The sequence below is a fragment of the Sander vitreus genome, chromosome 13 (genome assembly GCF_031162955.1).
Source record: "Sander vitreus isolate 19-12246 chromosome 13, sanVit1, whole genome shotgun sequence".
Lineage (NCBI taxonomy): Eukaryota > Metazoa > Chordata > Actinopteri > Perciformes > Percidae > Sander > Sander vitreus.
The window spans coordinates 3,937,378-3,964,545 of NC_135867.1; the positions used below are offsets into that span (position 1 = coordinate 3,937,378).

General features: G+C 40.2%; 3 protein-coding genes across 4 annotated transcripts in view; 1 reads left to right on the forward strand and 2 right to left on the reverse strand.

Annotated features, from left to right (window-relative positions):
• The window catches only part of ttc3 (tetratricopeptide repeat domain 3), a 35,446-nt gene extending 23,978 nt beyond the window's left edge, over positions 1-11,468 (forward strand). For both annotated transcript variants that reach the window (XM_078265455.1, XM_078265456.1), the window contains exons 24-46: positions 641-733; positions 829-893; positions 1,244-1,380; positions 1,816-2,136; positions 2,891-3,166; positions 3,249-3,292; positions 4,060-4,110; positions 4,183-4,274; positions 4,372-4,527; positions 4,644-5,238; positions 5,355-5,423; positions 5,615-5,764; positions 6,076-6,215; positions 6,332-6,400; positions 6,489-6,585; positions 7,549-7,652; positions 7,743-7,827; positions 8,204-8,305; positions 9,151-9,350; positions 9,958-10,072; positions 10,210-10,335; positions 10,436-10,528; positions 11,200-11,468. In XM_078265455.1, the coding sequence (XP_078121581.1) occupies positions 641-733; positions 829-893; positions 1,244-1,380; positions 1,816-2,136; positions 2,891-3,166; positions 3,249-3,292; positions 4,060-4,110; positions 4,183-4,274; positions 4,372-4,527; positions 4,644-5,238; positions 5,355-5,423; positions 5,615-5,764; positions 6,076-6,215; positions 6,332-6,400; positions 6,489-6,585; positions 7,549-7,652; positions 7,743-7,827; positions 8,204-8,305; positions 9,151-9,350; positions 9,958-10,072; positions 10,210-10,335; positions 10,436-10,528; positions 11,200-11,310 (3,291 nt within the window). In that variant the 3' untranslated portion in view covers positions 11,311-11,468. The remainder of the gene's footprint in view (positions 1-640; positions 734-828; positions 894-1,243; positions 1,381-1,815; positions 2,137-2,890; positions 3,167-3,248; positions 3,293-4,059; positions 4,111-4,182; positions 4,275-4,371; positions 4,528-4,643; positions 5,239-5,354; positions 5,424-5,614; positions 5,765-6,075; positions 6,216-6,331; positions 6,401-6,488; positions 6,586-7,548; positions 7,653-7,742; positions 7,828-8,203; positions 8,306-9,150; positions 9,351-9,957; positions 10,073-10,209; positions 10,336-10,435; positions 10,529-11,199) is intronic.
• Positions 11,469-12,173: 705 nt separating this feature from the next.
• On the reverse strand, positions 12,174-19,211 carry vps26c (VPS26 endosomal protein sorting factor C). Its single transcript, XM_078265357.1, has 8 exons — positions 18,990-19,211; positions 17,950-18,093; positions 17,072-17,221; positions 15,860-15,940; positions 15,197-15,271; positions 13,537-13,687; positions 13,296-13,448; positions 12,174-12,462 (listed from the first exon to the last, which is right to left on the reverse strand). Exons 1-8 carry the CDS (start codon positions 19,119-19,121, stop codon positions 12,380-12,382), a joined length of 969 nt encoding a protein of 322 aa, XP_078121483.1. The 5' UTR covers positions 19,122-19,211; the 3' UTR covers positions 12,174-12,379.
• Positions 19,212-19,690: 479 nt separating this feature from the next.
• On the reverse strand, positions 19,691-27,168 carry kcnj15 (potassium inwardly rectifying channel subfamily J member 15). The gene is made up of 2 exons (XM_078265356.1): positions 26,926-27,168; positions 19,691-25,469 (listed from the first exon to the last, which is right to left on the reverse strand). Exon 2 carries the CDS (start codon positions 25,399-25,401, stop codon positions 24,379-24,381), a length of 1,023 nt encoding a protein of 340 aa, XP_078121482.1. The 5' UTR covers positions 25,402-25,469; positions 26,926-27,168; the 3' UTR covers positions 19,691-24,378.

Sequence of the window (27,168 nt, forward strand, 5' to 3'; positions counted from 1 at the left end):
CAAAACAATTACATTACACAGTTTTTGTATAATATAATTACTATACAATACTAAACAAATTTTGGGATCCTAAAGTGGTTGTGAGTCCCTCAGGCTGTGGCAGGCAGATACATATTTAGCTGTCAGTGGAGCTGCTGTCCCCTCTCCTAAGAGAACTTCCAGCTTCTTTTCTGGTGTTAACATTTGGAAGTTTTATTTTTTTCAAGGTGTAAATCTCTTAGTGAACATGCTTTTTCACTGACCCAGTTGGTGGTCACTGAGCCTGTATTTAGTCAGGATCCGTCTCTTCTTCTTCTCAACATTAGCTGACTGAGGGGACTGTTTTTAGGATTTGGCACTTGTATTTTTAGTGCTTCGAAATGGAATGTGTCTTTTTGACACACATTTAGATGTGTCCAAAATGTTACCGCTTGTTTCTGTATGTTTAGCAGTAATAGAGCAAATGTATGCCTTTTTATAATCTGAGAAAATATTAAGTTTTTTTTTTTTTTTCTTTAATCTTGGACAATCTGAGTTTATTTCTCGGAATATTAACCCCCTCCCCCGGCTCCGTAAATCTTTTTCTTTACCTACAACTGCCCTAATGCGTCACCGTAGTCTGCCCCTGCTGCTTCCAGTCTAATTTATTGTTGTGTTGCAGGATTTCCTGCAAGAGCCGTGTTTGACTCCAGACTGTGTCGGCCAAATCTGTTGTATCAAGATCTTTGGTCCGACGGGGTTGGTGAAGTGTAAGGTAAGATGATTCACTGCAGGTGAAGTGAAGCTTTTTAGAGTCACTGCTCATGAATCACAGGATCAGTGGTTGACCTAAGTCCTTTCTCTCCTCAGTTTGAAGCTGCCATTCCAAAACCACAGAATCCAAAGAAGCCCAAAGTGAATCAGAAATGTACAAGGTGAGTTAAGTACAGTTCATGCTGGTGACTGAGTGTAGCTGCAGGGGTTAGTGGGCCATCACAGCAAGTCATCCTGATTGGTACTGTTACAAATAACACTGAAAGAAAAACAGGTTGCTTATTTGGCAAGACATGTATTGATTCTGATTGAGTGACTGTATTATTGTTATCACTGTTACAATTCTGTAAAAACTGGTTTGACATTCAAATGAGGTGCTGCTAGAATTTAATTCACAGACAGTGATGTGTAAATTTGGTTCAGTTTTTGCAGACTCACTTTAAAGGGTAATATACTAATAAAGTACTTGATTTCAAAATAACTACCTTTGTCTATTATGATTTATTTTCAGTCTGAAGAAGTTAAAATCAAAGGAAGAGCACAGACTCAAGAGAAAGCAGCATAAGCAGTCATTTCAAGAAAAGCAGGCGATCAATGATGAGATTCTGCAGCAGAAAGAAGACTCCGCAACCGAGAGTCAACAGAAAGGTACTGCTTCAAATATCCTCATTTCTGAAATGTTTCTCTGACTGCACTTCTTCTAATTGTGGACTCCAGTCTTGTTAAGTCTGTAATTTTTCATCAGGGGATTTAATTAAATACATGTTTATAGTCACAATAGATCGTGATGATATTTCATATTACACCATATTGCACGATCCAGAGATTTGGTGGCTAGCCTTTGTTCTTAACTTTGATTGTTGGAAGAGTTTTGTAAGATTTTTTTGAACTGATAAACATAACTTGGTTCTTTTACTACCAGTTTTTCTGATGTCCACGATAGAGCCTGCCAACTACATCATAACTTACTAACCAGATTTGGACACTGTCAGGCAGCGGTTGGCTTATTAGAGCCGCAGATTTACTTTGTATTAGCAAAACAAATGTTGATCAGTCACCTTTTTGTTTTCACTGTGTTGTCAGCCTGGTTGCTGTACAGGGATAGAGTTCTTCTTCAGATCAGCCAGAACATGGAGCTGCTCAGAGAGGAGAAGGGCCTCCACGTGTCGGTCCTGACCGGCAGTCTGAAGCCCTGGCTGGAGCTGGACTCGTCGAGGGGGAACCAAGTAGCCGCGAGGATATTGAACTGGCAGCTGGCGCCGCTGGAGAATCTAGGTCAGGCCGTTGAGCTGCTACTGGAGAGGAAGAACCGGGTTTGGGCTCGTGTACTTATTCAACTACTCAGTACCTGTCAGGATATAAATCCTAAACTCAGCAACTGGGCGTGCCAGCTCAACAATGCAGGTCAGCATTTATCAGTAAATCTCTCTTAAATATGTGAGTCCTCTAGAGTTCAAGTTCAAATTTGTACAACTTAAACGATGTGTGACACGAAACATGGAAGGAACATGTGGATGCTAAATGGATGAAGAGTTATTTTACCAAAAGTACACTTGAATGTTTACCTGGGAGAAGTGACGCACACATTTAAAAGTTTGGAACCAGCTGTTGGTTTTTTTTCTTTCCTTCAATAACTACTTTAACAGAGATTAAAAACCATATAATGTAGACACCTATTTCTATTGTGATGTTTGAAGAAGAGCTTTGCTAAAGAAACATGTTGCCTGTTTACTCCAGCTTGTTATAGGCTGCCTTATAGTGCACTTGACACTGAAACAGGAAGCTGTTCCTATTTAAATCTGCACACATTTTGATGCTAAGCTTCCCATTTCTTTTACCAATGACTGCTGATTTCTTCTTCTTATTCAACTGTCGCTCAGAGGGATCTTTGTCTCTTTCTGCCCTTTCAGTTGTCAGTCTGGTTGAACCATTGTACAGTGTTTTCTTCTGTACAAAACAAAAGAACATACATTTGTAAAAAGGACTTTCTGCAACCTCAAAGCATCAAAGACCATTCAAACATATAGAGTAGTTCTCTCAGACTGGACCCAATCAAAATTTTGTGGCAGGAGATTCCAAACTTTCCAATGGTAGTGTATATTTGCGCAGATCAGTGCCATTTTGTGGAGTGTGACCAACTACTTTCTGCTTTCTTCAGGTCTGAATGCGGCCAAATCCTTCATTGAGCGCTACGCAGGACACTTGGAGCAGCTGGATCTGGCTTTTCTGCTCAACTTTGGCCCATTGCAGGACGTGATTATAGAGAAGCTCGGTACTAGGCCGGAGCTTTTTTCAAGCATTGGCTTGACTGTGACTGAATACCTAAAACAGGCCCCCCCACGTGATATGAGACTCTTTATCTGGACTCTGGAGGAGCATAGAGACGGGTATCTCTCCTGCCACCCTATACTTGATGAGTATTTTGATATGATGGGTATGTATATTTAACTTGACTTAACATTTGATTTGAAGGCTTCTTTATTTGTTGCTCATCACTCTAATTCTTTTATTTTCAGATGGACATTGTTCGGTCTTAAAAAAGTCTGATGAAAATCAAAATGTAAGTCTTTAGAAACTTAACATTTTGTTCAGTTAAGTTAGTTGCCTCATAAACTAAACCTTAAAGGACTAGGTCTACATTTTTGGGAAATGCACTTTGTTTTGCCTTCTTGCCGAGAGTTAGATGGGACAATCGATGCCAGTGTCAGGTCTGTACGGATACCGCCAGTTAGCGTGGCTTAGCATAAAGACTGGTAACAAGCCAACATCTGCTATGTTGCATTGTTGCCACCTTTTGGACTAGTTACTGTGTCATCAAGAAGTCAAACAGAACAGGACAAAGTGTTAACAGCAACCACAGTGCATATGAAGGGAGAAAACAAAGCTGATTTAACCCGCAATTCTATTTCATTTTGGTTTTTGAATGTTCATTGTAGTTTCAGTCGCTTTTATTTAAATAAACAAAATTATTTTCATTGTTTAGTTTTAGTCTTATTTTTCGTTAACTACAATAACCCTGATCTACAACAACAAAATGTAAAAAAAAATTGCATTATTACATTATTGAAGCCGTCTTCAGTATATTCAATATTTGACATGTCACATGTGTCATGTGACATGCTAATTCAGTACACTTTAGGAACAAATATTACTGGGACCACCGCAACAAAATGTAACGTTTAATATCCAGGAATTTAAAATATATTATATCCCATAATTCCTTTTTAAGTGATTTATTGTGAATGTGCCTGATCCTCATGGTAATAATACATGAATAAAACTGAAAGAAACTTGAGTAAGATGTCAATGAATTTGTTTTAATTTCAGAATTCTCCTATGAAGAGTCGAGGTCGGAAAAAGAAACAGAAAGAGCCAAGGGTGAGGAAAAAATGTGATGTCTAGTCGTTGCTTGTAAAGAGAATGTCTTATGTCTTATTTATGTCTTTGTAGCGTCCCTCTGAAGTGTGTCCTCTCAAATTCCTGATGAAAAGAGTAACTCCGAGAGATGACGGGGACCAAGACTTTTTTGAAGATGACTCTTTGTAAGTTCTCATCCTCCCGATTGGGCACACCGATTGTTATTGTATACATACTACAATAACTGTTTTATATAATAACGTTGAGATTTGCTGTCAACAGATCATTCCTTCACCCTGGTGATCCGTTCAGCGTACCGAGTCACCTTCGAGAGCAAGTGGCCGAATTTGAGAACCAGTACAACGGCACCAGACACAGAAGTCACTATAAAAACATTTTGGACAACAACCCTGACCCAACAAAAGAGAGTTTGTATGAGTAAGTGCAAGCTGCAATTCAGAGTAAATCTACTTGGTTAATCTCCACCCCTGTATATAGTAGTCCTCATGCATATTGTCCTTTTTTGATTTGAATATTTGGATGTCTCTCTGCAGCTACTTTGCTCAGATCTTGGAGGAGCACGGCCCGCTGGTTGCTGAGGACCCTCTGCTGGTTGGGGAACTAGGGAATTTCCCTTCAGTGGCTCAGCTAAAGATGAAGGAAGCGGGCGGCTTCGAGCCCTTCCTCCTGGAGTCCCTTCGCTTTATAAAGATGGGGAGGTGTATCGGCCTGGCAAAGCATGCCGTTACGCTGCAGCAGGCTGGACACGGGGCCAGCCTGGATGACCTGGATGAAATCCACTCAGACTCTCCCTCTCCTGATTTTGAAGCGGGTCAAGAATCTGCTTTCACGGGCTATCTAGACGCTTTTTCATCTGCACAGACTGCTGTCTATCCCATCCTCCCAAGTCCTTATGTATTTGGCTCCCAGTCTCCTCTGCTTGGTCAGTCAGCTAGTGGAGTTACTCTGACTAGGAATGATCATTTTTCCCATTGGTCTAATGGTGACGGTCAACAGCAAGCCTCTTTCTTTTTACATAATGGCTACGAGGAGCTAGATCTACCTACTAGTGAGTTGGATAATGGACTTTTGGAAACCTCTTCAGTGACAACTGAGGAAAGCTTTTTAAAGAAACATGCAGCAGTACAGGTTAATACCAAACATTTCACTGCCTTTTTAAATAAACTAGATGGAATATGTAAATACATTAAAGTGTGCTGAATTAGGTGTTAAGTTCAAAATGCTTTTTTGTTTTGTTCTCTCAGACGTGTCAGGAGACCATGAGGAGTGTAGCGGTGAATACAGAGATTCATGAGCGTTTTGAGAGCTGCCAGGTGAGTGGCTATAGCTTCATGGATTACCTGTAACTGTTTTTAAGTAGAGCCAGACCGATAGTGGATGTTTTGAGACTGATTTATTCAGATATTGGCTGGCCTGGCTGATTTTATCAGCTCGGTGTTTAAGTTGTTTTTAACTTTATCTGAGTTTTGCTGTTGACCCTTTTTGGCCTGGTTTGTTATTCCAGGGTGACCTCAACAAAAAGCAAAAGGGCAACAAGAATTTGGAGCAGCAGATCAAGAAAATGGTGAAAGGCTGTGACAAAGTCAATCTGAGACATGAAGAAGACATCGCTCTCCTCGAGGCAGAAGTTCAGAATATCACTGCCAATATACAAGTAGGTCCATAAGCAGTTATAATTAGACTGAATAGTCTTCATAAGATAAGCCTTTATTGACCCCCCAGAGGGGGTGCAGCAGCACAAAGACACACAGGGTAGAAGTAGTAGACAAAAGTACAAATAAATATAAAGTTTTAAGCTTTTGGCTCAAAACTCTGCTTAAAAACCAAAACGTAGCAATATAAATGTAGCCTAAATGGACGTTTGAATCATTTTATTCTTATTCTTTTGGAGCCAAAACTACTTACAACGCTTTTGAAAAGTGATGAGCTGAATCTGAAAGTGTTTGATTGTTTTCTGTTGTCCAGGTGACCAATAAGGAGCTGACGCTGTTCCAGCAGAAGCTGGAAGAGGAGGTGAAGAAGGACCAGAAGGAGAAGAAAGCCAACCAGGAAGGACTGAAGTCCCTGAAGTTGGAGATAGAGGAGCTGGTGGAGCAACACGGCAGGTGAGACTGAGGCCGATGAGGGTGGAAAGTAACTAAGTACATTTACTCCTGATGGTTTATAGTCTCAGCTAGTCACATTAAACAAATTATTCTGTTTTGTCTTTTTACATGCACAGTCTTACCCGAAGCATCCGAGAGAAGAAAACCAGCTTTGACGCAAAGTTGAGTGATTTCCTTGAGCTGGGGTAAGTGATGAACAAAGAGTTGATGAAGCATGAATTGAAAGCCTCGCAGACTTTGTTGTTCACTTCTTTTCTAATTGTTTCCTTTCAGCAATCAGTCAGCAGCTGAGAAGATGAGTCTGGAGGATGAGATCAAGCGCTGCAAGGTCTCCTTTACCTCGGCGACCAGGAGATCTCACACCGCTCAGGTAGGGCTTTAATTCTTTACACCAATCGGAGACCTTTCATTTAGAGTTAGTTGTTTTTCTTCTTGTTCTTGTGTGAAGCCCTGATAAACGTTTTACAGTCCTTCCAGAAAAATGCAGAGTTTTTTGTGATTGTTGCGGGCAAAAATCCTTGATTATCCAGCACGTTTTCTTAAAAAATGCGTTGGGATATTTATGCAGGATATTTATGCGATGAAATTGCTTGAACTTGCTTAAACTGCGGCTTCATCGCGGGGTTTGAAGCTTTTTGATCACGTCGCGTAATTACGTCACTTCATAACGTTACTTCATAACGTTCCCATGGCAACAGGGGAAAATGGCTGCTCTTGTGTGAAGTAAACGCAAAAATTTTTTGCAACGAAAATGCGGGGATTATGAAATCATGCAAGCCCTGCATATTTTGTGCGGAAATCTGCAATTTATGCGGCGAAAGTGCGGCGTATTTGAGAAAATGCGCCCCCTGCATAAATATGTGTATGCGGACTGTGGCTGATTATGCATCGAATTATGCGATAAATAATGGCTAACGTTAGCATTAAGCAAGTACAAATATGGGACTTTAATTTGCTAAAATGCTTGATTTTGAGTCTGTCGTCAGAGGTGTCCTTAATTAAAATGCATCAGTGTTTTATACTTTATACTGTGAATATAATCCAATTCATCTTATTTTGAAAAGCGGACGTAGTCACGCCTGTATCCTTTACCATAAAGGTCAGAATACGTGTGCACTCCAACTTTAGCAGCAGCTAGTTTGACCACAGAGATGCCAGAGACCGGGTTTCGGTACCCAACCCTAGCCCTAACTGCCACTACTATAGGAGTGAACACAACATGCCAAGCTTCCAGTCAGAGTGAAGCACAGCTTACTCTTTACAGGTTGTTCAAACTATTACTGCTTTTCAAGTTCAGTAAATGTCTTAACCCTCATCGTTTTTGCTCCTCCAGGTGTCTGTAGTGGAGAGCAGTCGGGATCAGGGTTTGTACGGCCTCTACAGAGAGCTGGCCAATGGCAAAGCTCTGCTGACCAAACTGGACGAAGCAGCACACAGGTTAAAAAGAGTGAAATCCCAGCTTTCAATCAGAATAGACCAGTTTGTGTTAGATTTATTTATTGTGTGACGTACGTTCATCTTTTCCAGATACCCATCTCCAGAGCTGGAAAGAACTAGAAATGGCTGTAGAGTTGATGTCCAAGAAGTTGAAAAGAAAATCGCTGCTGCTGAGGTACATGAATCCATCTCATACAGCAACACAAGTAGATCATCGCACACTGAGACTTCTGATAATGTCATATTGTACTTGAGTATAATTTTGACGTACTTGAGCATTTTCCTTTTCTGCGACTTTATACTTCTTCTCCACTACATCTTAGTTAAAAATCACAAGTGCAACAGGCTTCATCAGCGTCACTTTACAACCTACATCATGGTATGGATTTCACAAGACTCAGTTTTAAATGATCTATTTGAGCTGAAATGATCATTTGATCTACAGTTATTAATCTGAAACTACTTTTGTAATGGATTATTTTAAATCTGCCCAGATGCCATGTGTGTGTGTGTGTGTCCAGATGTTTAATAATACTTGATATGCTCCACAGGCACAGTACCAGGAGCAGCTGGATCAAGTGAGGAATGGTAGAAGAGTCAGCGAGTTGTCTCCAGTCAACGTCCACAACCAGCCGGCGCCTCCAGCTGCACCAGTAAGACATTAAGCAATTTGAAGACATTATTTTGGACTTTTTGTACAATTGTTCTATTCAGTGGATAAAAAGATTCAAAGTTAAAAAATTAAAAATTCCCATCTACTGCCACAACTACTACTGCTACTTCAGTTACTACTCCCACTATGGTATTTACTTTAAAAAAATATGTAATATATTGTACTGAAATACAAGTTTCACAAATTAATCATTTCTAACACTTTGGGTCATATTCATGTATATTATTGACCAAAAATCAGGTTTATTTATAAAGTCCGATAATAACCATTAATAGAGGAACTGTTTTACAGAAAACCCTTGTGTTGTTGGGAGGAAATAAACAAACACCTTAAGAAATAAGTAAATAAGTCATGTCGAAGAAAAAGTCAAGTCATAGTATGTTGAAAAAAAGTTTTAAAAATAACAGTTTAGTGTGTCGAAAAAGTCATAGTATTTACTAAGTCAAACAAATAAAATTAAAGTAATAGTATGTCAAAGTAAAAAAACAAAGTCATAGTATTTTGAAAAATGTTATGTCGGAAAAAATCATAGTATGTTTTTTAGAAGTTTTTAAAAAGTCATAGTATGTCAAAAAAAGTGAAGGGGGGAGAAAAAAAAGTGACGTCAAAGAATCATAGTATAGTATGTTGTGAGAAGTTTAAAAAAAAAAGTCATAGTATGTCAAAAAAGGTACTACTACTATAACTACCAAACGGGCCCATATTACTTTGTGTATCTCTAATAGTAGAATATGTCTATCAGAAACCATACAGTTGCAAAATCAATAATTTACAATAGAAAGGACTAATTAAATGTAAACTCTCTCTCCTGTCTTGATGTTGCAGCCGTCTGTGGCAGCCAAAGAGCTCGCTGCTCCACCTTCAGCCTCCCGCAGAGCTTCACCGATCATCCACCCGTCTGCAGCTGAAGCTCCGGCCTCTCTGCCTCAGCACAAACCTCCGACCAGGCCGCTGGAGTCGCCGCACAACACTGTGTTCGACAAAGCCATAGAGCGCCTGACCACCATTTTTCCTGAGAAAACGAGGTAACGCTGGACCACTGATGCCAAGTTATACACACTTCAGACCGGCTATACTTTCTACTAAAGGAGAAAGTGCTTTTTTGTTCATTTTCTTCAGGGTTCATACGTTTTCAAAAAACCTGGAAAAGTTTTGGAATTTGAAAAATGCAAATCCCAGGCCTGGAAAGGTTTTGGAAACATTAAAAGACCCAGAAAGTTTTGGAAAAGTCATGGAATTTTTTTTATAATATGTGATTAATCGATGTACGGTCTCTTCGGGGCGCGTTATTGCGAATCCCACTATGAACCACAGACATTGTCATTCATTTTATTGTTAAACCTCCGAGGGTAAACTGTAACAGATTTTTATTCTTATTGTATAATGTCGACTGACGTTTTCAGGAATACATAGTCATGGAAATTTGCGTATGACCCCTGTTTATTACACACAATGCATTTATTTTTATTGCTTAATTTTGATGTCCCATTATAAAATACCGAAACTGAGGTGGTTTTGGAAACATTTTTTCACAAGCAAAAGGTTGAAACACGACAACGGTGATAATTTAGACTGAAAATGTCGAGGTAGGTGGTAGGCATTCAAATGAATGTACTGTGCGTTTGTGTTCAGGTCTGACTTGATGAGGTATGTTCAGGAGTTGCGTTCATCCAGCGGAGGCAGCCTGAACAGCATGGCGTTGCAGGATATGGTGGGCGGAGTGACCCAGCTGATCCTGGACCATCAGGTAGGTTTTTAAAGGTCCAAATGTTTGGACCTGGTCGGGGTCAGAGGCGACCTGAGAAGACCTCTAGTATTGATTGGCCCAGTCATTTTTCATTTGAAAACGCATCACATGGATTGTTTCTCCTTCTTTACTCTCAGGAGAAGCTTAATGCTGCCAAATCGAACATGAGACGTGAGAGTTCAGCCAAGTATGTCACCCCACCTTTCGCGGCGCAGGTCTGGCAGCCACTTGGACCCCCCCAGAGAGCCACACACACCAATGCAGTAAGTCCAAAAATCTATTGGTGTGAACTGCACAAGAGTTTGACCTGAAGCAACACAAATGTTCTCCAGTCTTGACCTGTGTGTCTGTGTGTGTTTGCAGCTGAATGTCGAGGATCCTTGCATCATCTGTCACGAGGACATGAGTCCAGATGACATCTGTGTGCTCGTGTGCAGACACAGCTTCCATGACGAGGTGAGCGAAGCCACTCTTAGTGCTGCTTCATGTAACTGAAGCTGTGAGGAGTAAAATGTGTTTTAGAAGTTAAAATGAAATGCCTAGAAAGGGTATTTTGGTAAGTCCAGCTTGATGAATCTTTCTTGACACAAGTCCAGGGATTTAAAAACAGATCTCGTTTTCTCAGCACAGAATCAAAGGTCATTCAAAAGGTTTTATATGTTAAAGAAATATTTAAAAAGCATTGGTATAAATTAGTTAATTTATCATATAACGGACGCAGAGTAAAATTTAAGCATTTAATGAATTTCCCTCAAAAAGAAGTATTAAAACATTAAGTCATTTTAAAATATAAATTATAGCAGAAACTAAATGTGGTTCCAGGGTCACATTAATCGTTTGATTTATATTACAAAGACTTTTTGTTATTTACAGCTGACAAAAAATGCGAGTCAAATGTCAGTAAATAAATGTACTTTATAAATAATTGTAGGCCTTAGTGTCCCCTCTGGTTTTCGGTCATTTTGTCAGGTATGACCCTGAAAAAGTACTGAATTGAACTCTGGTCTTAAAAATATACTTTTGTTTATCCTTGAGGTATAACAAACTGTTAACTCTTTAGCCAATGGCTGCTGTTCTCGGTTTCTGCTGCTGGTGTTGATGTGCGGCCTTGCTGTGTTTGTGTTCAGTGTATACGGTCGTGGCTGAAGGAGCAGAGCACCTGTCCCACCTGCAGAGAGCACGCGTTGCTGCATGATGATTTCCCCGCGCTGTCCGCCAGAAGACGCCAAGCTCCATGATGTCTTAACCCTTTTCCTTCATGTCTGCTTTTATCTTCTTTCTTTTTTTTTTTTAATCACTTATTTCATTATACTCTAAAAACACTTAGATTTTTGTATCGTTGAAATGTTGACATTCAATTTCTATCCTTTGAATAAACAAAACGTCTTGTTTTGAACTCGTCTCTGCCTGATGTTTGTCACGTTTGGAAATTGTAAGAATTACAAAAACACTTTCAATCATATTCATGTATATTATTGACAGAAAATCAGGTTTATTTATGAAGTCCGATAACAAGCATTATTAGAGGACCTGTAGCATTATACAGAAAGTCCTTGTGTTGTTGGGAGCATCCAGTGCTGATGAGACTTCAGGGTTTCAGATTCTGCACAGCTTCAGAGGGAAGTTCTCCGTGATGAGGTGATCATCATGAAGCACGAGGACTCGTATTCTTCTGATATATAATCAAATATCTGAATCTGAAATATTGCTTATTTTTTTAAGGTGGAATTCATCAAGTTAGTCATAGTATATTATGTCGAAAAAAGTAATTCATAGTATAGTAAGTTAAGTTAGTCATAGTATGTAATTTTTTTTTTAAAGTCATAGTATTATAAACACGGAAAAGTTTTAAAAAAGTCAGTATGTCAAAGTCAAAAGGTTAGTTTATCAAAAAAGTCATAGTATAGTATGTTGGAAAAAAAACTTGCCTGTTTGAAAATTAATAGAATTTCTGCTCTTTTACCTTGAGTCGTGATTGTTTTCTTAAACTGTGAATATGAGCACTTTTAGGCACAACTAGTATATTAGTTTGATATGTAGATTTGTTTTAAAAACTTTGCATAATAACACTTATCATGGTCTGCAAAAATATTTCCAACAATTTACTTTTGTCATTTATTGAACTGAAATACAACTTTTTACAAAGGCATAATTTCAAACACTTTTGGTCATATTCATGTATATTATTGACAGAAAATCAGGTTTATTTATAAAGTTCGATAACAAGCATTATTAGAGGAACTGTAGCATTATACAGAAAGTCCTTGTGTTGTTGGGAGCATCCAGTGCTGATGAGACTTCAGGGTTTCAGATTCTGCACAGCTTCAGAGGGAAGTTCTCCGTGATGAGGTGATCATCATGAAGCACAAGGACAACGTTGACTTCAAACTCTAAAAAAGGACGTAAACATCTAAACGTCATGAGAACAGTAGTGCTTGAATCAAATATTAGTAATTTAAGGTGGAATTCATACATTTTGGGAAACATACCACTCTCATATCTGTCAAATATTAAGTTACAGCTAGCCTGGCTCTGACAAAAACTGACTTCCACCATTGGCTTTAAGGGCAAATTATAGTATGTCATAAAAAGTCATAACAAAGTCAGTATAGTATGTTAAATTCACAAAAATGTCACAGCATAGTATGTGGCGAAAAGTAAAAAAACATGTTAAAGTAAAAAGTCATAGTATAGTATGTTGAAAAAAATCAAAAAAATAAGGTCATAGTATGTAACAGTCATAATATAGCATGTCAAAAAAGTAAAAAAGGTTATATAGTATGTAGAAAAAAGTTAAAAAATTGTAGTATGTAGAAAAAAGTCTTAGTATAGTATGTCATAAAAAGCAGCATTCAGTCAGTCGGTGGATCAGTGATCGTGCTAATGGTTGTCCTTTTTGGATGACGTCAAATCTAACAGGATTCCACAAACTACACAGAATCCCACTGCACGCCTATTATTCTGAAATGGGCCGTTCCGCATAATGAGTTCTTCCACTTGGTACTTTAAGTACGTTTTGATGCTTATACTTTCGTACTTCAAGTAAGACTTTGAATGCAGGACTTTTACATGTAACAGTATGTCTACACTGTGGTATTAGTACTTTTACTTAAGTAAAAGATAGAAGTACTTTCTCCACCACCGTTTACGGCCCGTTTTTTAAGATTTACCAGTGGAACCGGTGGACTTAGGGACTTAAAGCAGACTGGGAGGCTTCACTGACCGACTTTGAAGTTGGTGGTCTCCAGTGTGGGGCAGGTGAACAGCCTGGGGAACACCATGTAGATGGGAATAGGGAGGCCGTGGCAGACATCGCCTTCAGCTATCTGGATGTTCTGGATCTCCGTGGCATCTCTGGCGTAACCCTCAGCACAACCTGAACACAGCGGACGCTTAGGGAAAAAAAAAAAACAGCAGCTCTGCCGTTACGACAGAAATCCAATCGTCTCACAGCATGAACTCACCGCAGGTCTCTACTCGCACGAGCTGCAGTTCAATACTCTTGATGGGGACGTCGGAGTTCTCCACCACCACCTCTCCGGTCAGCGGCTGGCTGACCACACAGTTGGTGGCGTCTAAATGGCCTCGGACCAGAAACTTTGGCAGTAAACTCCTCTGAAGACGGCAAGCAAGTTCATAGTCTCAGTAAAGATTTAAAGAATAGTTAACCCCAAAACAATACAAATATATATAGATATAATACTTGTCTCTCTATGATCCCAGAAAAAAAGTTTTCTATTGAATGACGTTGAGCAGAGCGGAGCACCCAGTAAAATGAAAGCATATCAGTGCAAACAGACCTCGACGGAGTCCGAACAAAAAACAGCAGAAAAGGTTATAAAACATTAAAAAAAAAAAAATCTGAAAAATTCCTGTACAGCATAACAGAAGGCCCCATCTTGTGCCCGGCGCAGCACAAAGCCCGACGCAAGTGTCTTTGCTAGTTTAAGACTGACGCAGTTGTCAATTTCCCATCCAGCGCCCACGTTGTTTAAATAGCAAATGCACCTGCGTCCGTCTGTGCGCCTATGGGCGTGCTGGTCTTACAGGGAGGTGTGTTCAGGTGCATTCTGGGCGTATTGCTATCTTGAGGCAGCGGGAAGTGATCGCACCATTGACCAACAAAAACCTGGTCTAAAGTCAATATATTGCGCAGCATTTCATTGTTATTTTAACAGCGCATTAGCAAAATGCGCCTAGGCTCGTGCACAGCGCGAGCACACTATGCTTGTTACACACACACACACACACACACAGGGACGTGCAGCAGCACACAAACATGCAGAAGATAAAAAATTTAAATATTACAATGTAAATTAGTATTAAGTATTATTCTTCTCCTGAAAATCTCTCCTTCCTGCTTAGCAAATCCTCCATCATAATAGCTTTTAAAGGGAATGGGATATGAATCTCTGATTGGTTTATTGCATGTTACGCCCAAAACACACCTATGATTAATGAAGACACTAAGTACAACCCTTTTGAACCATGCACCCGGCGCACGGACCCTTTTTCCTGCTGTTAAACTAGCAAAAGTGGATTCGTGCACGCCCTAAACGCACCTGAGATCATTAAAATAGGGCCCAAAGTGTTCCATTTCCCGTGATAGAATTTGCTGTGCACGTGAAATCCGAAAATGCTTTGTTTAGCGATGGTCAGGGTTTTCCCTGCCATTACATGGCTAAAACGTGTTTCATGCTTCTTGCGGACAGCGCGGTCGGGGCGATGCGATGTCTTCCGGTCTGAGCGGCGAGCCGTGCACCTCCAAGATTTTGTAACGACCTTGAAGGTGGACCAGCTATTCTCATTTTAAGTGACAAGCTGCTCCTCTGAAGTATTGCTTCAGTGATCTCTCCCTCGCTGCAACCGACAACCACTTAGCTTTATGAAAATGATTGTGCGATGACGTCACTAATAAGCAAACGAGCGCATGACATGACATGACAAAACCCAGGGAAAACCCTAAACGGTTTATCGAAAATAGTTGTATTTGGATTTCCATGAAGTCATGAATGGATACAAGTCTAGGGAGTCTAGGGAGGCGAGTACTTCATACAATTGATATTGTTTTGGGTGAATTATTCCACAAAATGAGGCAAAAAAAATGAACTTTTCTTTTCTCACCTCACGGATGTTCTGCAGCGTATCTGGAGTGATGGTGAACTTAACCGGAGTGGGGACAACTTTAGCTTTCTGAGGCTGAAAATCAAACAAAATAAAAAGTTTTTTAAACACAGCTAACATCTCATCCGAGTTCTTTTCTCCATTAATATTAAGTCAATGACGTGTTCCCAGAGCCCAAGGTGACTTCTTCCAAATGTCTTGTTTGACCAAAACCCAAAAATATTCAGAAAAAAAAAAAAAAAAAAAAACATCACATTTTAGAAGCTGCAACCAGAGATTATTTGCTTTGCTATTCTGTCTGTAATGCTGATTAATCTAATTCATCTGTAAGGATCAGTGAGGTTTTGATCTAATCATTAGGACGGAAGTTCAACCCTGCTAACATCTCAAAAGCGAGAGAGAGAAACGACAACAAAAAAAAAGGACAGAAATACAAAAAAAGCTTAAGTAATTAACATAAGAGACCTGAGATCAAATTGAAAAGATACACGTACAAGTACTTGAGTAAATTCCACCACTGATCCAAACGCAGTTTGTAACGGTAATGTAAATAGTACAATGGTTTAAACCTTGATTACAGGTATATAATCCTAAAATCATGTCGGTTCAAACAACACATCGTCTTATTCACATCACCGCAGTAGTTTATCTAAATGAACTCACCTGACAGTGCACGATGAACTCACAGTTCCTGCTCAGGTCTTTGGCCAGCAGAGAGCGCTTCATGTCACAGCGGAGGGTGTACTGAGAAGAAAACGGGACCATGTACTGACAGGAAAATGTACTTGAAATGTACCACAACTATTTGAACAAGGGCTGTACCGAATAGTCCAACCTTTTTATGACGTTGATATTGGAATCAATCAACATTCAAATGCTGCACAGCTTCTTTTTTTTTTTACATGTCTATTCATTCTCTTTAAAGCTATAGTGCGTAGTTTCTGTCGCCCCCATGAGGAATTCTAATTAATGATAACAACACTGTCGGCGCGTCCACATGATACAAGCCTTCTGTGATCGCTGATCCGTTTATCTTGCATTGCAGTTGGATTCTCGCGGGATCTCATATCACACGAAAATCCATCTTTCTTTCAGGCTTCAAGTAATGCGTTTGTGTCTGAACAGCAGCTCATCAAACCAATCAGTGTCCGGTGAGGAGCTACTGGCAGCTACAGGTGTGGTTAAGGTGTGTGTGTGTGTGACGCGTTATTATTATGGAACCCACGCAACTTTTAGGCAAGACCCGCCCTTCAATAGCATTCACACACTACTACTGGCCAGGCGTCCATGCTTACGCAAGGTAACGTTACCTGATTTGTTCAGGTCCTATCCCCTGACCAATCAGCTATCCTAACCTTAACATGCCTAACTCCAACCAATCGAGCTGCTTTGTAGGGCGGGACTTGCCTAGAAGTTACGTGGGATCCATGATAACACGTGTGTGATGGCTGCGACTGTTGGTTCAAAACAACAATGGCGGAAGTGATAGACAGATGCTTTATCCAATCACCTGCCAGGTATTTTTTTGAAAGTGCCTGCCCTTTTCCAAACAGTTTCCAATGACGGCTTCTCAAATGGTTCTGGGTAACAGACCATCTGGAGCATCGGGTTACTGATCTGTATGAGTGGAAAGTTTCTCCCGATATATCAGAAGGTGAAAAGGAGTTAAACTAGACGCGTGTTGAATTTGTGTCCTACTCCGTTTATATAAAAGTGAGTAAAAAGACTGGAACACAGAGACCACTGTCCTGTATTATTACAGTACAGAATGTCTTTTTTGTCCTCTCTTTTTCTGGACTAAACATGCTCATAAACAGGAATTTCTTAGTGAGCTCTTGTGACAGCAGATTCAACCTCTGTGCCCCCCCCACTCACCTGAATGTTGACGAAGACGCCGTGGTAGGTTTCGTACAGCACTTTGTTGCCTTTGGTGTTCAGAGGGAACTCAAAGGGGATTTCAGTCTTGCCTCCTGGGATCTTTCCTGCCTTGGCCACCTCGATGTTACTGCTGATCAGCTGGATGGGCTGCAAACATGGCAGGCAGGGAGGTCGGATTCATGTTAGCAACAGTTTATTGACTGCTGTGTGCAGACATTTTAAATAAGAAATATCAAGGAATTTTTACTTGATAAAATTACTGACATGGCAGATTCGCACGGGATTAAGATCACAGACGACCTCCACAATTATTACAAGTTACTAGAGGTCCCCAGCTGATACTCGTCCCGTGCACATAGGGCTTTAGTCAACACACAAATGTAGTGGCGAAAATGTACAACATTTTCACTTGTAGTGGAGTAGAAGTATAAAGTGGCATAAAAAGGGCTGTAACTAGGATTTATTTTTCATTAGCCATTAATATACATAGCCAATTATTAATATAAGGTCCATCACCTGTTCCCAGAGCCCAAGGTGATGTCTTCAAATGTCTTGTTTTGTTTGACCAAAACCCCAAAAAAGTCAGTTTACACTTATATAAAACTGAAGACAAAATAGAAAACCCTCACATTTAAGAAGCTACAACCAGAGATTCTTTGCTTTGCTATTCTGTTTGTATGCTGATTAATCTAATGTATCTGTGTGGATCAGTGAGGCTTTGATGTAATTATTAGGACGGAAATCATCCATTTAGACTGCAGAGGGACAGTGCATATTACTAAACAGGTCGGTAAATATGCCAAATTTAGCCAAAAGGCAAGTTTTCATCTGCAGTCTCTGGCCAGATGTTACAACAGGCTCCCTAAAAAGCAAACCTTGACAGAGTTGTAGAAAGCCTCGAAGACGCCGACGCTCTTGGAGCTGAGCTGCAGGTTCACCAGCCCCTCCATGCTCAGAGAGATGCCATGGTGCTGCAGCGCCTCCTTACACACCAGCAGGATGACACCGGCCACCACTTCCTGCACACAAAACAGCACTGCATTCAAAATCTTACTCCAGTAAAAATACAAAAAGTATTTGCATCACAATACACTTTAAATAACAAAAGTAAAAGTACTTAGTATGCTGAAATTGGAATGGCCCATTTCAGAATAATATATTTATTATATTACTGTGTTCATCGCTTTAATGTCATAATGGCAAGTAACTTGTCATCTAAATGTAGTGAAGTAAAAAGTACAATATTTGCTTTCAAACTGTAGTTAAGGGTATACGTGCAGTTTAGTGTCCCAAATTCCCCATACAATGTCCTTAATTAATTATGAACCTGCTAAACCACCTGTGGTACCCTACCCCTAACCCTTACCCTACACCTACCCTAACCCTACCCTACCCCTAACCCTTACCCTACACCTACCCTACCCTACGCCTATCCTGGGCGTTGCGTTATGGTTTTAACCCAAACCTAACCCTAACCTTAACCTGTCTCAAATAAGACCCTCATAATGTGGGACACTCAGTTTTTGGAAGATAATTTGTGACACTAAACTGCACGTAAGCCGTAGTTAAGTAGAAGTATAAAGTAGCATAACATTTTAATACTTAAGTAAAGTACAAGTACCTCAGAATTGAATAAATATATAAGTAAATGTACTTAGTTAAATTCCACCGCTGATATTTGATCAACCGGGTGACAGATTCAGTAGCAACAACCCGCTAATCAGCTGATGGTCATGTGCGAAGAGGAAGACGACTCCTAGCTAACTTACCTAGCTTACTATTATCTTAAAAAAAATACACTCTTTTACTAACAGTTACGCTAAACACTATGAGAGTAACATTATTAAATAAACAGCACATAGAAGCAGCTTGTTAGCTAGCTAACGTTAAGCTAACTGTGGTTAACGTTACTTACCCCTTCATGGTAAACTTTGTTGGCTCTTTTCAGTCTTATATCCAAAGTGACGCTCATCTCTGACAATCGCACATCAGACAGACATTTAAAATAAATGGTCCCAGTCAGGCTCCTTTTTGTTAATACAAACATACAAACATCGTCTTATGTTTACATCCTCTTTTAATCTCCTCTGGTTTGTGTTCCGCTCGGCAGCAACAACCAACAATACGACTTCCGGTCCAAATCTTTCAAAAATAAATGCGTCATCTCAGCCAAAAATACTTCCTGGACGGAGTCCTTCAAAGTAAAAAAGTTTTACTGTGAATAATACACATATATTCCCAATGAAACCTGTTCAGGTAAAAGTGAGTGTTTCAAAACCAATACAGTCATAACCAAAACAATCTGCATGGCTACATACCAATCGAGGTAAGCAAGAAAACATGTTTTTTTTTGTATATGGGTGAACCAACCCTTTAAAATGTGCACGTAATCTGCCAAAATGACACTTAAAAATACTCCTGCTGCAGTTGAAAAGAAAAATAATTTAGATTAAAAGTTTAAAGATTAAAGATAGGCACAATTACTTTTTGATGGTTAATGCACTAAATGTCAAAAGGTTCCTCTTTACCTGTAAAGTCAAAAGTTTTCTGTACAGTGGTGACATTGTTGACATTATTGTTTTAATAGAAAAGAAAGAAGAAAGAATATTAACTCACTGGCTGTAATCTCCATTTATTTATTCATTGTATGTTCTGACATTAGGACTGCAACCTCGAGATGCATTTTCTAGCTAAGCTATTTTTTTAACTAAAGTTCAAATTGTGACCCCTATGTCTAAAAGATAAGTTGTGTTTTGTATTTAAAGATTGTTTTTACCCGATACAGTCGCCGCACAGCAGTGTGTTGCCACAACAAAAGCTGAAGCCAACACGAGACAGGATAGCAGGTGGCTGAACATGTTTTATCTTTCATTCATCTGTTCTCGAAACACGTGTCCATACTGGGTTACTGGATGCTATTCCAGCATAAACTGGGAGGCATTTATTTTTGCAACAACAAAATAAATGTCATTTTAACTTCAAAGAAATATTTATTTACAAAACAAAAACCATTTGAAGTCGACATTGCATAGCCTACCTCTCTTGTACCACCATGAGCCGTGAATTACTACTTCACTATCTGTTTGTCCATCCTAATAACATAACAAGCAAAGCTAAAAAAAAAAAGAAAATTCCCAGGAATCATGTCATGTGTAGATTTCTGCTGTCCCCATAATGGCTTTTTGTCATCATATAGAGACCCATGGCATGTGTATGTGGGCAGCGTTATTATAGTGAACTGAAACTAAAACGAAAATAAGCAGTGAAAAGTATTTTGAGTAAACTGGAACCAAATAAAAACCAAAACCATCAAGAAAAACTAAACTCATTTCAGTTTTTGTTTTTTACAGAAATTGAACAAACTTAATATTGACATTCCAGGTGAGGTCGCTGTGCTGTAAGTTCTTCACATCAGACACTAAAGTAGCGTAATGATTAAACACAAAACATCATGGCCATTGCTACACATTTCTCCATCCCTGTATTTTGTATACATATGTAGCTACATACGTCTGAGTCATTATACCTGACCATGACAAAAACAAACTAAAACTAAATGTAAAAAAACTAAACCCTTCTGAAAAACAAACTAGCAAACACAATCTGAAAACTAAATAAAATAAAAACTAATAAAAAAAATTCAAAACTCTAATAACCTTGTATATGTGCCTAAGGTTAATGTGGCCTACATGTATGCAAGTTAACGAGGACCCTGTGTAAGTGCTCTGATGTATTATTCACTTCTCTTATCTTTGAAACTGTTCTAAATTATTGCGCTACATCAAAAGAAAAAGAAGTCAATGTGAATATGTTATTTCCAACACTGTGTGGTGCTTCATTGCCTCGTCCAATGAACACCACAGGATGGCGTTAACACACAAGCTGCAGAAAGTAAGTCACACTGCTCCTCACTTTGTTTTACAGTGAGTAACGTTATCTCCCGTTCGCGGTTTGCGGAATTTTTTGCAGGGGAAGAACCTGCTCTACTCTCCCTCTGAATGGCTAGTACTCGTTGCCTGCTCTGGTTGGGTTGGTTAGGTTTAGGCAAGAGGAGTGGGATTGGTTATGGTTAGGGTAAGAATGTCAGGGCTAGCCAATCAGGGATGAGTTCCCTAATGAATATTCATGAGTCTTCCCCTACCACCCTGTAAAAAAAAATATCGCTCGCGGTTCAGGTCGCTAACGTTACTTCAGGCCGCGGCCGACAGTACACATGGCGGATAATTGTTCGTAAAAATATTGTTATGGGGACAATGACATGGTTGGGTAGCTAACTTGTCTTGTTTTAAACATACTGTCAAATTATATTTACTGATTGCCAACTCTACACAATGTTATTGACTTTGAATCTTGCTCGTAGCTGTCTGAGCAGAAGGATTCTATGAGCTGAGCAGACTATAAATATCTCCCGTTGCTAAGGGTGTCAAGTCATCTACGGCCCGTCCTATTGCATTGCATAAGAACCTTATGGGATGGGAATGATTGTTCCAGGTATTATTCAAACCCTCAGGCATAACCACAGAAACAGAGTTACTGTTTAGAAAAACGTTTAGATTTTGATTGTAAAATGCATTAAAATATAAAATAATGTGGCCATGGTATAAGCGGTTTAATGCCCTTCACGGTGTCCAATGTTAGGTATTAATGAACTTCGGCGGAGGCATCCCAACCGCCACGCAACAGACGGTTCGCACCACGCCGTCGTCCATTAATACCTGAAGAAGGTACCTCGAAGGGCATTAACCCTTACTTACTTAGGCGGAGGGTGATGTTATAGGCCTATGTGTGAGGGGGAAGAAGGGAGGAAGGGTGGCAAAGAGAGATGGGGGTTCTAATGTTTAAGTAACTGTATAAAAATTCAATAAAATAGTATGTGTTTGAATAATGGGTCATTTCCATGAGGAAACACTGACTAAGTAATGCCGCATTTCCACTATACTTTAGTATCGATCCGCACATCACTAGTTACCAGAAGAAAACATTAGCTAGACAGTGACAGTAGACCGTTATGATGGCAGAGATGAAGTTTACGAGGTGTTTGCTGGAGTTGCCTAAAGTATCTGTTAATGATATACGGAGGGTCGTCCGGTGTTCTGTCGATCTATGCTACCTATCGAGATGTGCTACTTAGCGGTTCTGCTCATGCGCACGACCTACAAGTGTGGTCTGATTCCCCGCCCATAAATCTATGCAACCTTGCGGTCGGACATGCGGTCGATACTGTTACGTTTACGTTATAGAAATAACACATTGTACTGTGTTTGTGGTAATAATAAATGTTTTAATAGAATATCAAAATATGCTCCTTATCTCCTGACAGTACACATGGAGTGAGTAGTGGTGCAATATATAATGATTCTGTTGGGGGAGCATTATTTGATAGGGTATATTTGTCTATCAGAATACGCTACCACTGAAATATTCAATAAAGATATAATGGAGTATCAAAATATTCTCAAATAAACATAAGATGTCAATACTGTTAGAGTTATACCTCTATGGGATTCAGCCTGCCTGCACAATTGGAAATGGGAACACATAAGGAAGCACATTTCGATAGGGCAGCGCGACTCGATAGACTCTACTATCGATTTGCGCTACGGTAGCATTTTTCAACAAGGCAGCATATATCGCCAGAACACCGGCCATCCAGTACAACACCATAGCAAATTAAATAAAGGCTTAAAATTTTACGTTTCATCATTTCTTTGCAACTTTGAAGGTAATTTGCTAACGCTAGCTAGCCTGAGCTAGAAGCCTTGCTTTTGTGTTTTAAGTCATGAATCCGTCCTGCTTCAGGTTAATCATGCTTTAAATAAAGTTTAAGCATGTGTATACCTCTCACTTCATGTGTTTGTACTTCTATGAAAGTGTCAGGTAAAAACAGGGCTACAAATGAGATATCTGTGAGAGACCAGCAAACTCCTATCAAACTATTATGTAGCTCAATGCTGGACATTTCACCCCAAATTCCGGTCACTTTACTGTATTTGTATTTGTTTAGTATTTGGTTTAGAAGCCTTTATTGGTGATTTTTTACGGTACAAAGTCCTGCTACATACGTACATATATAGCTAGCTATATATGCTCCGCTATGTCGCGTTAGCATGCAGCTACAATAGTTAGCTATGTATGCTAACGTTAGATTGTAGTGGAACGAAGCAGCACTTTCTAACGTCAAAAATCGCAGATAAAGGCTTCTGAACCAAACACTACACAATCAGACATGTTTCAGCAGGAATGTGACCCGGAATTGGGGAGAATTTAACAACACTGCCAGCTAATATGACATGTTTACTGCCGTTAGCATGTAGCTACTGTAGAGGTATACAGCAGTGGTGGCTGGAAGAGCTGTCATCCCGTCTTCAAAAGGACACTTATGTACGTTTACACTTCATCGCATTAATAATAGACAGTCTATGGTTATTAGTCAAGACAAAGTATTAAAAGTAAAAACATGAACATAAATGACACAACAACGACGTCGCTACATGGTTTTGGATCAGTAAGTCTCGATTGTTTGTAGCTATGACTATTGTAATAATAAAAAAGTTGTGATGTTTGGTCGTAAAGTGTTTCAACGCATGCGTGGTACAAATCGCACAGGGACATTGTTAGTTTTCTACTACGTAATTATGCGCATGCGCAGAACGGCTTTTTACAGGCGGTACAGATCGGGTACTGACAGAGATGGGCTTGATTCCTGCCGGTTACATAGTGAGAGCGTCGCGTCAGAGAAATTTTGGGCGCTGCGGCATATTAAATATATTATAAATACTTTTTCCGCGTGAGAAATACAATGTGTGGCGGGAGTGCGTGACAAAAGACCGAAATGAGTGACTGTCACGCTCAATGCGTGATACTTGAGAGCCCTGTATTTGGTTTGTGGAAAGTTCCTGGTACCACCTCGGTCATGTTCACGGAAACGCCTACTGAAGTGAGAACAACAGCTCGGAAACTCAGGAAAGATTTTGGTGCCCGAATTGGTAATAGCTAGTGTTGAACGGTGTACTGCTACTAGAAAGTTAACATGATACTCCATCGTTAAACAGCACCTAAACATTCCGACTTTGACTTTGATGAATGCACAAGATGTCAGTTCAGAATCTCGCCTACACTAAGGGGGGGGGGGGTACAATCCACAGTGGAAAACGAAATAGAGAAAAGCATCTGGTACCAAAAGTGAGTTGAGTCGAGCCGAACCATGCATAGGAATAACTACTATAACGTATACTGGTCAAGGCCAAACTAACATATCACTGTTACATCAAACAGGAGCAACACAATAACAACACATGCATCCTTTATTCTTTCTTAAAGCCCTCTCCCAGTTTGAGCTTCTCTGTGTTGTGACTGAGGAAGGCTGCATCGTTACTCCCTTGCACCTTGTCAAAAAAGTTGAAATCTGCCACATAACGGCCGCCTGTGCTGCTGAACAGCACCGGCTTGAACTCGTAGCCCCAGAGGATCTCCTGAGGGATGTAGGAGGTGCGGCTCTGGCACGTGGCGGCCGTCGACTCCATGGTGGCGTTGAGGGTCACCAGCAGTTCAAAATCACGAGTGTGCAGGTTTTCAGCATTGAGTCCTGCCAGCGGGCTGTGCTCGTCCAGAACGTGGTAGAAGGTGAGCGGAAGGATGAGGAAGGGGCACTCTGCAGTGGAGTCCATGTGAAAGTCCACAGAGCTCTGGTGGATTTGTGTCTTCTCACCTTCCTCTGTCATATTGGAGTGGAGGAGCTTTCCTGTTAGCTGGCACTGGATCAGAAGGCTCTTCCTCATGTTGGCCACTCTCACCATCAGACACAGCTTTCCCTGTAACCGGCAGATCACCGCAAACTGGCTGAACTTGATGGTCTCTGCCCGTTTCTTGGGGCGAGCAAGTTTGGCCAGGAAGGCCCCGGTGATGAAGATCTCTGCCAGGCCGGTGATGACGAGCTGAGCCACCAGAGTGAAGATAGCCAGAGGGCACTCTTCTGAGATATAACGGAACCCATAACCGATGGTGGTCTGAGACTCCAGCGAGAACAGGAAGGCTCCGGTGAGGGTCTCCACGTTCACCAAGCAGGCCGTGTGGTTGGCGTTCAGAACGGGCTCAAAGTCTCCGTTGCCCATGCTGATTAAGAAAAAAAAGACCCCGAAGATGAACCAAGTCGTGACAAAGGTGGAGGCAAACAGAGTGAGTTTGTAGCGCCACTTCATGTCCACAACGGTGGTCCAGATGTCGTGCAGGTACAGCTTCACCATGCCCTCCACGTTGTCGATCCGCACATTGTTGTGGCCGTCCTTGGACACAATCCTTCGCTGGAACTCAACCTTCCTGGTCGCCATGTTGTTCTGGGTCAATTAAAACTGATAGTGACTTTTAAGGTCTCAGTATGGCATCGCCAATGTTAGGACTGACAAAAGACACAAAAACAATGTGATTAATATACAGTACAAATACTCAAGTAATTTACTTAAGTGGTACTTTATAATTATACGGCACTAAATCTCAGAGGGAAATATCATACCTTTCACTGCACTACATTTATCTGACAAATGTAGTTACTTTGCAGATTGGCACACAGAACATACACTTCTAAAAATTTTAAAGCAGAGAGGCCAAACATTTCATGGTTCACAAATAATCAGATTCAGAGGCATCGTTAGACCTGGGTGTCCGAGGCTACAGCCCCTGAATGTTTTCTGAACAGCCATGGATCTTAAAAAAGAAGGATATACTGTATCTATAGAGAGAAAGAGAGAGAGCACACACCTGTGAATGTGTGATAATCTTAGTAACACAACAGCCTGTCAAAATAAATGCAGATCTTTGTCTCTGTGTGTGAGTGTGTGTGTGTGTGTGTGTGTGTGTGTGTGTGTGTGTGTGTGTGTGTGTGTGTGTGTGTGTGTGTGTGTGTGTGTGTGTGTGTGTGTGTGTGTGTGTGTGTGAGTGCGGATGGCAGACGGTTAGCACTGATTGACACAAATCACTGCAGGAAGAGTAAAGGAGAAATAACAGAGGTACAGGTCCAGGTGGAAAAAAAAACAACTCAGTCTTCTTGGTTATAAATTTATATTTCCAAAAATAAGGGTAAGAAGTTAGAAATTGCCTGTTGATTTATACTATGAAGTGCATTTCTCTTTATTATGATTGTAGGTGGTGTTTTATTTTATTTTACAAACCTTACGTTGCATAAGGTTATGGTGTGACCCCCCCCTACAGAGGTCCGGGCTAAGCCCCCCCATGTTCTCAAATCCTAGATACGCCCCTGATCAGATTAGCTGCTTTTCCTTTTAATAACGGTAATAATAGTAATGTATTAGTAATAATGTAAGGTTTGGACTGTTGGTTGGACAAAACTAATTTTGTAAAGGTGTCACTTTGGGCTCTGGGTAATTGTGACGCCATTTCTCACTATTATCACTGTTTTTACAAACCAACAATCAATCGATTAATGGAGAAAATCACCAGCAGATGAATCCATAATGAAAATAATCATTAGTTAATAGTTTTATAATGAGCTCCAGCTCAACTAATCTAATGTTAGAATATATAATAGTATAACAGTCACAGGGGACGTTTGTATTCTTTTAATACTTCAACTACATTTTCATGATTAAACTTTTGTACTTTCACTGAAGTAACATTTTTAATGCAGGACTTTTACAGTGTGGTATTAGTACTTTTACTGGATCGGAATACTTCCTCCACTGTGTCTACTGTGTGTACAGATCGCTGCGTGTCACGGTTAAAACAATGACAAAAGTTGAAAGTTAACCTCTCAGTAAACCATTGCAGGAGCCCGAGGAACATTCGCTGAAACTTTAAATAATCTTTGATTCCTTGATAAATCTGTGTATTATACTCACATCCAGCTGCACTGTTGAATCGTCTCAGGGCCTTCACCTGTCTCAGGCGTGTCACACACAATCTGTAAGATGAAGCTGCTAGAGAACATCTAGTTCATTGTCTTCTTTCTTTCTATTGTCCTGAGTTGTGAGCACTGAACTTTGGCACAGTCGTATTCAGGGTCGAATAGAAATGAGAGACAAAAGCCGAGCTGTAAAGTCTGATCTCCATGTGGGTTGGCTTTAATTCCTCCACCTCCCCTT

Bases quoted from the DNA above. Each gene is read 5' to 3' on its own strand.
- vps26c (XM_078265357.1), bottom strand. From the start codon at position 19,121: ATGTTTGTATTAACAAAAAGGAGCCTGACTGGGACCATTTATTTTAAA. The intron at 15,272-15,859 runs GTGAGTTCATTT...TTTGATTTTCAG, and splicing joins AGTTCATCGTGCACTGTCAG to CCTCAGAAAGCTAAAGTTGT. The intron at 12,463-13,295 runs GTCAGTGAAGCC...GTCCTTTTTTAG, and splicing joins GACCACCAACTTCAAAGTCG to AGTTTGAAGTCAACGTTGTC.
- kcnj15 (XM_078265356.1), bottom strand. From the start codon at position 25,401: ATGGCGACCAGGAAGGTTGAGTTCCAGCGAAGGATTGTGTCCAAGGAC.